The sequence below is a fragment of the Podarcis muralis genome, chromosome 7, assembly GCF_964188315.1.
Source record: "Podarcis muralis chromosome 7, rPodMur119.hap1.1, whole genome shotgun sequence".
In the NCBI taxonomy this organism is placed as follows: Eukaryota; Metazoa; Chordata; class Lepidosauria; order Squamata; family Lacertidae; genus Podarcis; species Podarcis muralis.
In genome coordinates, this window is record NC_135661.1 from 10,820,865 (window position 1) to 10,833,080 (window position 12,216).

The 12,216-nt window shown below is 50.2% G+C and overlaps 1 protein-coding gene across 1 annotated transcript in view; it reads left to right on the forward strand.

Annotated features, from left to right (window-relative positions):
- DMTN (dematin actin binding protein) overlaps positions 1 to 12,216 on the forward strand; it is a 64,104-nt gene that overhangs the window by 45,618 nt on the left and 6,270 nt on the right. Inside the window, exons 7-13 of the mRNA XM_077931201.1 lie at positions 2 to 113; positions 1,297 to 1,353; positions 1,450 to 1,605; positions 4,441 to 4,550; positions 4,662 to 4,767; positions 7,851 to 7,915; positions 11,098 to 11,169. Coding sequence (XP_077787327.1) covers positions 2 to 113; positions 1,297 to 1,353; positions 1,450 to 1,605; positions 4,441 to 4,550; positions 4,662 to 4,767; positions 7,851 to 7,915; positions 11,098 to 11,169 — 678 coding nt within the window. The remainder of the gene's footprint in view (position 1; positions 114 to 1,296; positions 1,354 to 1,449; positions 1,606 to 4,440; positions 4,551 to 4,661; positions 4,768 to 7,850; positions 7,916 to 11,097; positions 11,170 to 12,216) is intronic.

Genomic DNA, 12,216 nt, shown 5'->3' on the forward strand with positions numbered 1-12,216 from the left:
GGTCACTCGCGACTGGATGGAGGAGAGCAAGTCTCCAGGCAATGCCTCCCAGCCGGGCAGCCGCCGAACCAGCAGCAGCAGCCGCAGCGGAGTCCATCATTTCCACCGCCCTGGTAGGGCCCCCCCCCCTTGCCAAAGGCGCCTTAAGGCTTTCTCTGACACCCCCACCCATGCCTTAGACTGCTACCCCAGACCCTTCCCTGCCCTCCATCAGCTGCAGCCTCTCCCCGGGGGTCTCAGTCATAGAATTGTAGAGAGTTGGAGGGGATCCCCAAAGGTCATCTAATCCAGCCCCTGCAATGCAGCAATCACACGCTACGTGGGGCTGCCTTTGAAAAGGGCTCAGAAATGTCAGCCGGCTCCAAGAGCTTCAGCCAGACAGAATCGCAGCTGTCAACTTTTCCCTTTTTTTAAGGGAAATTCCCTTATTCCGAATAGGATACCTCACAAGGGAAAAGTTGACAGCTATGGACAGAATATTGACCCACTTGTTAGAACAGCTCTGCTAGCTGCCCATCTGTTCCTGAGCACAATTGAAAGTGCTGGTCGTGGCCTATAAAGCCCTATATGACTTAGGCCCAGGCTCTCTGAAGGACCATATTCCCTTATAAGAACCTGCCCGGGTTTTGAGATCTTGAGGGGAGGTCTTTCTCCTAGTTCCACCACCCTCACAGGCCTACTTGGTGGGGGGACACAGGAGAGGGCCTTCTCGGTGGTTGCTCCCAGACTTTACAACTCCCTCCCTGGAGAAGCCAGGCGGGCCCCCTCCTTGCTGTCCTTCTGCCAGGTGGAGACCTTCTTATTCCAACAGGCCTTTGGGAACAGACTGTTGTTTTTACAGCTTAGTTTATGAACAACTTGAATTAATAACGCTGCAAACCCAGAAGTAGGTGTCTTGGTTTGTGAACTTTGCCTTGGAATAAGAACATGTTTCACTTCCTGTTGAGTGCTATGGGAAAGCATGGCTTGGTTTAAGAATGCTTTGGTTTAAGAATGGACTTCTGGAATGGATTAAGTTCGTAAACCAAGGTGGCGCTCATCTCGCTTTTTTGGCCGAGGGTCATGCTGGCTACATGACCCAGAAGCTTTACACCGGCTCCCTCAGGCCAATAAAGCGAGATGAGTGCTGCAACCCCAGAGTCGGCCACGACTGGACCTAATGGTCAGGGGTCCCTTTACCTTTAAAAGGAGAAATATGGGCAGCAGGAGGCTGGAAAACCACCTCAGGGGTCTCCCTGAGAAGCGGCCCCAAACCAGTTGCTGCGTCCCCTGAGCACCTCCCTGTTCCTTCCCCAGATACCAACACGGCAGAGATGAACATCTACAAGAAGCCCCCCATCTACAAGCAGAGAGGTAGGTGGTGCTCCCCGGTGACCTCTGGGGTGGGCAAAGGTGGGGCTACACACAGCAGAGGCTCAGAGTCACCTGCCCCCCCTTTGCACCTTGCAGAGCAGTCGGTGACGCCAACCCTGCAGAGCAAGCACCTGATCGAGGACCTGATAATCGAATCCTCCAAGTTCCCGGCTGCCCAGCCGCCCGACCCCAACCAGCCGGCCAAGATTGAGACGGACTACTGGCCCTGCCCGCCCTCCTTGGCAGTTGTGGGTAAGTGGTCCTTGCTGTGTTTTTCCGTCAGCCAGTGGGGTAGTGGATGGGGGAGTGCAGGGGAGCATAGCTGCGGGGCTTTCCCCCCCCAGAACTGGAGCAATGATGCCATCTGGCAAGGTGCCCGGGCGATTGGTCTCCTTTTTCTGGCAAACGAATGAGGCGATAACAAGGCTTTCAAGTTTGCTTGGGAGAGATTAGCATAGAGGAAGTTGGATAATGCGGAAAAGAGCTGAGCAGAGGCTGGATACTGCTTTTCTTTTCTTTGACGAGGTTGCTGCTTCGTACTAGCAGTTTTAAACGGTAGCGATTCCTTGCGAGATCCTTGGCATTTCCAAAACAGCTATTTACAACATTCAAAATAAATAAACAAAAGCAGATTAAAACATACATCACCATTCTACAGGGCAGGCTTGTCTAAACAAGAATGTTTTCAGCGGGCACCCAAAAGAATACAGTGAAGGCGCCCGCCTGGTCTCAATAGGCAGTGAGTTCCAAAGTGCAGGCGCTGCCACATTAAATGACCAGTTTCTTACAAATGAAGAACAGGTATTATATGGCCCTGTAATAATGCCAGCTACACAGATAGTGGCGGCTGAGCAGATGTATATGGGGTGAGGTGATCTCGCAGGCAAACTGGTCCCATGTTCTAGTTCCAGGTAGGTAGCCATTTTGGTCTGCCGTAGTCAAAACAAAATAAAAAAAAAAATTCCTTCCAGTAGCACTTTGTTGTTGTTGTTTAGTTGTTTAGTCGTGTCCGACTCTTCGTGACCCCGTGGACCAGAACACGCCAGCCACTCCTGTCTTCCACTGCCTCCCACAGTTTGGTCAAACTCATGCTGGAAGCTTCGAGAACACTGTCCCACCATCTTGTCCCCTTCTCCTTGTGCCCTCCATCTTTCCCAACATCAGGGTCTTTTCCAGGGAGTCTTCTCTTCTCATGAGGTGGCCAAAGTATTGGAGCCTCAGCTTCAGGATCTGTCCTTCCAGTGAGCACTCAGGGCTGACTTCCTTCAGAATGGAGAGGTTGGATCTTCTTGCAGTCCATAGTTGCACCTTAGAGACCAACTATGTTTGTTCTTGGTATGAGCTTTCGTGTGCATGCACACTTCTTCAGATATTCTTCAGATCTAAAGAAGTGTGCATGCACATGAAAGCTCATACCAAGAACAAACTTAGTTGGTCTCTAAGGTGCTACTGGAAGGATTTATTTATTTTTAATTTGGGTCCCATGTTGTTAAGGGTGGTTGATATAAGAATAGCAACCCCTTGAATCTGCCGCCAGGGCAGATATATCAGCGCAGGTGTTCTGTGCTGCCAAAGCCTGTCAGCAATTGTGCTGCAGCATTCTGCACTCATTGCAACCTCCGGATCAGGTGCAAGGCAAGCCCCACACAGAGCGCATAGCAGTAATCTAGCAGCGAAGTAATCCATGTGAAGGCTCAGGTAAACTGGCCCCACGTTACTAAGGGCTTTATAGAGTCCTAGCTTCACCCTCTTTGGTCCCTTTCATCTTCCCCTCCCCAAATGGATACTATAAGGTTTCGGCCCTAAGCCTACAAATCTGGGCACAGAATCTGGCTACCAGTCAGGTCTTAGGATCTTTGCCTAAGAGGAGAGAATTAAGTTTAGACTTGTCTGAAAGATCGGCGTACCTCTTCAGCAAAGGATCAGTGGTGTCTCTACGAATCTCAACATAAACAGGACATCTAAAAAATATACAGTGGTGCCTCGCAAGACGAAATTAATTCGTTCCGCAAGTTTTTTCTTCTTGCGAGTTTTTCGTCTTGCGAAGCACGGTTTCCCATAGGAATGCATTGAAAATCAATCAATGCGTTCCTATGGAAACCGCCTTCAGACCAGGTCTGGGGACAGTCTGTCCCCCGACCTCTTCTGAAGGCTGGGGGGGGGGGACAAGGGCTTTTCTTCCCACGGCCAGCCTTCAGAAGGCTGTTCTGAAGGCTGGCGGTGGGAAGAAAAGCCCTTCTCCCCACCTCCCGCCCCGCAAGCTCCGGGGACAGGAGGGCTTTGCTGCCGACCGCCAGCATTTTAAAAGCCCCCAGGACAGCGGAGGTCTTCTGAAGGCAGGCGGTGGGCGAAAGTCTTTGCTCCCCCCCGCCTGCCTTCAAAAGCCATCCGGGATAGCGGAGAAATGCGCTGGACCTCTTCTGAAGGCCGGAGGGGGCGAAAGGCTTTGCTCCCCACCGCCAGCATTTAAAAGAGGTCCCCGGAGATTTCCCTATGGGCTTTCTTCTTGCAAAGCAAGCCCATAGGGAAATTCGTCTTGTGGAACGACTCAAAAACGGAAAACTCTTTCGTCTTGCGATTTTTTCGTTTTGCGAGGCATTCGTCTTGCGAGGCACCACTGTATGTTCGAGGCTTCCTATTTCCCCTAATGGGCAGGCACAAAGTCTCTGTGCGTACGGGACCCTTCTATAGAAGCCTTCCAGAACCGGTGAGGGCAAGGCTGAGCTAGCAAGCTTCTAGCCCTTGGGTTTCTGAATGTGAGGAAATAGAGATATGCTGCTGGAGTGGCTACGTAATCTCCCGTTTTCTATGATTTTATAATCGGGGACCCTTGTACAGTCCTGTTGTCTCTCTATGTGATTCTTTGCCTAACCACGGATCTAGCTTGGCCCAGGCCCATAGTTATGAGGGTTTAGGGAGCAAGGCCCAGTTTCTGAAGAGTGTTTAAGACTGCTGTCTGCCAGCCAGACTGAAACTGGTCACTCTGAATCAATGGGGCTATTCCTCGGGGAAGCAGTTTCAGAGTTAGCCACTTATATGTTGATGTTAGACTAATATGAGCTTTTATCATGCCTTGTCTTTCCGCAGAGACCGAGTGGCGGCGGCGGATGGCCTCCAGAAGAGGCGAGGACGAGGACGAGGACAGCACGGAAGAATTGGGGAGCCTGCAAGAGCTGCAGAAACAAGAGCTGAGCAAGGTGGGCAGGGGGCTTGGGGGCAGGTGAAGCCGGGTGGGGGGCTCTCCTGGGTGCCGGTGGCTCCTTGTGTGGCTGAGCTCCCCGCCCCCACTCTCTCTCTCTCTCCGCCAGGTGGCCTCCAACCTTGGCAAGCTCATCCTCAAGGAGGAGATGGAGAAGTCGCTCCCCATCCGGAGGAAAACCCGTTCCCTTCCAGACCGGACGCCCTTCCACTCCTGTGAGTAAGCAACCCCTACCCCACCCCCTGCTAAAACCAGGGGCTGATTTCCCATGCTTCTCATTCTTTTTGTCTTGAAACAGGAAGGGCACATCTTTCGTGCACCCCCGTTTGTTTGTTTGCATTTATAATCCACCTTTTCCTCCGAGGAGCTCAAGGTAGCACTCTGTTAGAATTCCTGCTCCATGGTTGCAGTCATGAGATTGTTGTCTATCACATGATGGTGTATGTTTTCATTCCACAGAGTGGGAAGTGACGGAGACAGGATGTTTGTGTTACTGTGTTCCGTGAAGTGGGACTATTGTCCTTTGGTTTTTCTCTCTCTTTGCTGTCTGATGTTAGAGAGGGAGGGAGCCATGTTATCAGTGCTCCGTGGGTGTTTATATGTAAATAAAGTAGATTAGCCAAAATGCTGAGTTGCTGAGGTCTGTCACGCAAGGTGCGCAAACTCTGCAGATCTCTAAGTGTGCTGGTGTCGGTTGGCATCGGTCGCTGTGATGTTCGGGCAGAAGAAAGCTTATGAAGCTCCCGAACAACCGACCAGGAGGGAGGGAACATGCCAGTCGGGCATGTGTCTCTGCCAGAGTCCTACTCAAGTGTAGGCTGAACTCCTGACACATTCATGCTTCTCTTCTTCCCCTTTTTATCCTCTCAATGACCCTGCCAGGCAGGTTAGGTCAGCCAGTGAGATTCATGATGGCTGAGTGGGGATTTGACCCCTGGTCTCCCAGGTCTGCAGCCGACACTCTTAACTGCTATGCCACACATAATAATAATAATAATAATAATAATAATAATAATAATAATAATAATTTATTTGTACAAATAATATTTTATTTGTTTCCCCAGCCACTCTGGGGGGATCCCAACAGAATATTGAAAACACACCAAAAAATCAAACATTGAAAACTTCCCTAAACAGGGCTGCCTTCAGATGTCTCCTAACAGTCAGATAGTTGCTTATTTCCTTGACATCTGATGGGAGGCATTGCACAGGGCGGGCGCCACTACCGAGAAGGCCCTCTGCCTGGTTCTCTGTAACCTCGCTTCTCACAGGGAGGGAACCACCAGAAGGCCCTCAGAGCTGGACTTCAGTGTCCGGGCTGAACGACGGGGGTGGAGACGCTCCTTCAGGCCACTTAGAGCTTTAAAGGTCAGCACAAGACGCAAGAACGCAAGACCTGGTCCATCTAGCTTCACAGACTGGAAGCAATCGCTTTCCAGGGTTTCAGGCAGAGACTGAACCTGGGGCCTTCTGCATGCAGATATATGTATTATATCAAGTTTACGCCAACAGTACTCCTGCCGTGATCTACAGAAGGAAACCATAGGGAAAGTTGAGATTGGCACACCACTTTGTCCTCTCCTGGGGAGAGTGGCTGAGTGAACAAGCCATGCCCAGAACTGCCCACCCATATTCCCAATGCAGGCTGAATGACTGGGAATAAGAAGAGCTTGATGGATCAGGTTAATGGCACATCCAGACCCAGCGCGCTGTTCTCACAGTTGCCTCTGTTTGTGAAGGCATAGCAGGACCTTCAAAGATAGTACCTCTCCCCCATGACTTTGTCCTTCTCGAGAGACAATGGAGTGTGCCTCCAGGGGCCATGTGTCCACAGTGCCTGCTGTAGCTGAAGAGACTGGCAACTCGTAACTGCTGCCTCCCCTATATTGTTTTTGCTGTGTTAGCTGCACCAAAGTGACGCAAGCCTGGGCAGTGTGTCTGGGGGTCCTGGGCTGCCCAGACGACAAGACCCCCCCTCTCAGCCACACTGGAGTGGTCTACAGGAGAGTAGACCAATGCATTTGACACCAGATTGGCTGCAGGAGTTGCTGGAAGGAGGCATTCAATACGCCATCCAACAGTCTTAGGGACTTGGGATTTGTGTAGGATTTACACCTTAGCCTTTTCTCCTCTGAAAGATGTCCCACAAGGCAGTGGGTACATGAATTTGTCTAATCCTCTTTTAAAGGTTGGCGGCTGTCACTGCATCCTGTGGCAGAGAGTTCCACAGTTCAGCTGTGTGCTGTGTGAAGAAGCAGGTTTGGCCAAAAGAGCCCAGGAGACACAGAGGCGGCTGCCCTCTTGCAAGTGTGCCTGAGCATTTGGCCCCGTGAGAGCTGTCCCTGGTGCCCTTCAAGTGTTGTGGCCTACAACTCCCATCAGTCCTTGCCAGCCTGGCCACGCTCCCATCAGCCCCTGCACCAAAGAGCTGTGCTGCCTGGGGCTGATGGGAGCTGTAGTCCAAAAGCAGCTGGAGGGCACCCGGTTGGGGAAAGCTGGTCTAGAGCAGCAGGTGTGCCCCTTGGCCAGAGCTCCTTGTCATGTGGCCGCCCTGAGAAGCAGCCCCACGGCCTGCCCCTTTTCCACTACTGCAATGCACTCTACGTGGGGCTACCTTTGAAGGTGACCCGGAAACTACAACTAATCCAGAATGCGGCAGCTAGACTGGTGACTGGGAGTGGCCGCCGGGACCACATAACACCGGTCCTGAGAGATCTGCATTGGCTCCCAGTACGTTTCTGAGCATAATTCAAAGTGTTGGTGCTGACCTTTAAAGCCCTAAACGGCCTCGGTCCAGTATATCTGAAGGAGCGTCTCCTCCCCCATCGTTCTGCCCGGACACTGAGGTCCAGCTCCGAGGGCCTTCTGGCGGTTCCCTCACTGCGAGAGGCCAAGTTACAGGGAACCAGGCAGAGGGCCTTCTCGGTAGTGGCGCCCGCCCTGTGGAACGCCCTCCCATCAGATGTCAAAGCGATAAACAACTACCTGACATTCAGAAGACATCTGAAGGCAGCCCTGTTCAGGGAAGTTTTTAATATGTGACATTTTAGTTTATTTTTCATCTTTGTTGGAAGCCGCCCAGAGTGGCTGGGGAAACCCAGCCAGATGGGTGGGGTACAAATAATAAATTATTATTATTATTATTATTATTATTATTATTATTATTATTATTATTATTATTATTCCAAGCTCCCTTCCAGAGCTGCCATCTGCCCATGTTCATGAATTGTTGCTCAACCCAGATTCAAAGGAGCCCTTTCCCCAGCCATATTAATCACTGGTCTTCCTCTTTTCCCAGCTCTTCACAGCGGAAGCTCGAAATCTTCCTCCCTTCCTGCCTATGGGAGAAGCACCCTCGCCAGGGTAAGGTGCCAGTTAGGGGCCTCTGCCCTACCTTCCAACCTTCAGCCTCTATGAGTCCATATATATACATATATATATATATATAATATTTTTACCAAGTTTTACATAACAAATTTAAATTCAAACACACCATTCACCTCCTCATTTATATTCTCTGAATCTCTTGACTTCCCTCTGCCCTTCCACGGTTACCATTATCAATCTTTTATTTTATTTTATCTGCTTATCTTCTCTAATTTGTTAAAAGAATAACAACCCATTTTTCCAGGGTTTTTCATACATTACAAGCATTACTCAAATCCTGCCAAAGTTTTTAAAATTGTTTACAGTGTTCTCTTGAGGAGATTATAATTCCCCCCCCCCCATTCCTTCTTAAAATTCTTCTCTTCCTGGCTTTTGATTTTCCCAGTCAGTTTCGCCATTTCGGCGTAGTCCACCACAGTCCTTCGGCTTCCAGGAGTTCTAGTGTTATGACAGAGAAAGACTTTTCTCTTTCCCCTTTCTTCTCTTGGGACTTTCCCCAACCCACGGTTGCACTCACTGCAAGCGCTTTCACGAGCTGGATTGGGCCCATGAAATGCTATAATGCCCCTTGCCTGCCTGCCTGGAGATGGTGTTTGTGTGTGACTTTTGTGCTGCTGGAATGTAGCCTGCTATGAAATGAGAGCAATGCATTTGCCGCTTTGACCTGTTTTGCCGCTCGCCCTGAGCTCCGTTGAATGCAGACCCTAGAAGATTATCCGCAATGGGGTTCAGGTCTTGAGGTGAGACACACTGCCCATCTCTGCTCTATCCCTGGGATGGAAGTAGAAATAGTGAAGGTGTTTGGAGGGAATGTGCATATTCCACACATCTAGAAGTCCTCCGGTTTCCTTTTTATGAAAGCAGTTTTGCCCTTGCTGGTGCAGAGGGGGATCAAGAACAGTCTAATCTGAGGCGGTGGAAATCATCTCAATGATCAGAAGAAAGGCCGCCCTTCCAAATTGTGCCTGTCCCTCTGGCGCCTGCTTCCATTCCGAAACCATAGAATCATAAAATTGTAGAGTTGGGAAGGAACAACAGAGAGTTGGAGCATCATCTACTCCATGGGTAGGCAACCCAAGGCCCAGGGCCCAGATCCGGCCCAATCGCCTTCTAAATCCAGCCGGAGGACGGTCTGGGAATCAGCGTATTTTTACATGTGTCCTTTTATTTCAAATGCATCTCTGGGTTATTTGTGGGGCAAAGGAATTCGTTCATTTCACCCCCCCAAAATATAGTCTGCCCCCCCCACAAGGTCTGAGGGCAGTGGAACAGCCCCTTGCTGAAAACGTTTGCTGACTCCTAAGTAGTCCAACTCTCTGCAATGTAGGGAAGCACAGTTGCAGAATTCCTGACAGATGGCTATCCAAGGGCCTCCAAGGAAGGAGGGTCCAACACTGTCTTCCGAGGGAGTCTGTTCCACCATCAAACTTTTCTTACAATACAGAACAACCAACCCCTGTGTTGCAAACTAAGCACAACAAACAATACAAGCAACACGCAGGCCAGTATACTAGATAGCACTGTAATTCTTCTTGCATAATATACCGTATTTTTTGCTCTATAAGACTCACTTTTTCCCTCCCAAAAAGTAAGGGGAAATGCGTGTGCGTCTTATGGAGCGAATACAGGCTGCGCAGCTATCCCAGAAGCCAGAACAGCAAGAGGGATCGCTCTTTCCTCCTCCAAAAACTAGGTGCATCTTATGGTCTGGTGCGTCTTATAGAGCGAAAAATACGGTACATGATTTAGTAACAAAAACATGATTTGTTAGTAAATCATGTACAGTGGTGCCTCGCAAGACGAAATTAATTCGTTCTGCAAGTTTTTTCTTCTTGCGAGTTTTTCGTCTTGCGAAGCACGGTTTCCCATAGGAATGCATTGAAAATCAATTAATGCGTTCCTATGGAAACCGCTTGCCAGGCTGGCGGTGCGGAGAAGGGCTTTTCTCCCCACCGCAAGCCTTCAGGACAGGTACGGGAACAGAGGGGAAGGGGCGCAGCGCTTCTCCTCTGTTCCCGGGGCTTGCGGTGGGAGGAGGGTTTTTCCTCCCCACCGCAAGTCTTCAGGACAGCCATCCGAAGGCTGGCGCAGGGAGAAGGTCTCTCCGCCCCACCGCCAGCCTTCGGAGGAGGTCCGAGGACAGTGGGGAAGACGCGCTGTGCTTCCCCGCTGTCCCGGAGATTTCCCTATGGGCTTTCGTCTTGCGAAGGAAGCCCATAGGGAAATTCGTTTTGCGAAGCACCTCCAAAACGGAAAACCCTTTCGTCTAGCGGGTTTTCCGTCTTGCGAGGCGTTCGTCTTGCGGGGCACCACTGTATATTATGCTGTAAGAATTACAGTGCTATCTAGTAAACTGTTCTTACAGTCAGAAAGTTCTTCCTAATACAGTCGTACCTTGGATCCCAAATGCCCTGGAACTTGGACGTTTTGGCTCCCGGACGCCGCAAACCTGGAAGTGAGTGTTCCAGTTTGCAAACGTTCTTTTGGAAGCCGAACATCCGACGGGGCTTCTGTGACTTTTGATTGGCTGCAGGAGCTTCCTGCAGCCAATCAGAAGCAGTGATTTGGCTTCCGAACGTTTTGGAAGTCGAACGGACTTCCGGAACGGATTCCATTCGACTTCCAAGGTACGACTGTATTTAATTGGAATCTCCTTTCTTGCCCTTTGAATCCCTGTGATTTGGGTCCTCCCCTCTGGACCCAGCTAGAAAACAAGCTTGCTCAGTCTTCCATGGGGCAACTCTTCAAGTTTTTGAAGATGGCTGTCACATTCTGATCCACGCCATCTTTGACCAAGAATCGCACAGCTGGCATTGGCCCTGCAGAGAGACCTGCTGGCCTGGGGCTGAGGTCCCACAAGTAGCCCACATCTCCTGCCATTATTGGGAGGTGGGGGGGGGGGGAATCCTTCTGCCACAAGCAGAAAATGAGTACGGAAGGCACAATCACATTATGGACACGTGGAATCGGTTGCCTTTCTCCCACAAAGCTGCAGATCCCAGGAGTCTTTGGGGAAAGTGATGTGTGCTTTAGATGTGTGGTCTGGATGTGACCTAGGAAAGATCGAAGCGCCCGCTCTCTTCATGCCACAAAGGCACCAAGGTTGGCATGTCTCTGTGGGTGACCCTGACTCTTCTGCTTTTTTCCGCCTTCTACAGCTGCAGTCCACAGAGTTCAGTCCTGCCGGCAGCGAGAAAGGGAGCCCAGGTAAGCGAAACTACAGGGTTGGGGTGGGGCAAAGGCAGACCTCTCATCTGCTGACATCAGTCACCTGCCCTAGCTTGGACCCTCTTCTGCTACTTCTGAGCCACTTCTGACCTCCCTCCTGGTCACAGAATTGTAGAGTGAGAAGGGACCCCAAGGGCAATGTTAGAAACTGGGATACAAAAGCTAGGAGCCAAATGGCTCCTGGGACCTGGGTTGCATGTGCCAAAACAGAATGTCTAGTCGCCATGGGGTGTGTGTGTTTGGGAACACTTATTATTGGGAACACTTATTATTGGGAACACTTATTATTTTGATAAGCATGAACTAATATGCAATTCACATATGTGACACATTGCCAATATCACATTTTAAACAGAAATTGCTAATACATGTTTGATTTGGCATTTGCAATAAAAATTATTGGTACCATACTTCAGTTTTCAAAACACTCTTTTTATTAACACATTGCCTGTCCTTAACATATACAGTGGTACCTCAGGTTAAGTACTTAATTCGTTCCGGAGGTCCGTTCTTAACCTGAAACTGTTCTTAACCTGAAGCACCACTTTAGCTAATGGGGCCTCCCGCTGCCGCCGTGCCGCCGGAGCACAATTTCTGTTCTCATCCTAAAGCAAAGTTCTTAACCCGAGGTACTATTTCTGGGTTAGCGGAGTCTGTAACCTGAAGCGTCTGTAACCTGAAGCGTATGTAACCCGAGGTACCACTGTACTTCGATGCTTTGAAGCACATACATTTCAGTAATCCTCGAGTGTCAGCCAGGTGCGAAAATAAAGCACCCAGACTTTTTGAGGTGCTCGCAAATGGAGAATCTTTAGGTGCGGAATGTGCCTCGCGCCCTGCTAATTTCGAACCCTGCCAGAGAGTCATCTATTCCAACCCCCCGCAATGCAAGAATCACACTAAGTGGTCTTGGCCACTTAGCAATGAACCAACTGAAGAAGATCGCAGGGGACTGTTGTCTTGTCACCTTCATCCCTTTCCTTCTGTCTTGCAGGTCTACAGGTGAGCACACATGTCCAGCCACAGGTGGTCCCCCCCGGAGAGGTGAT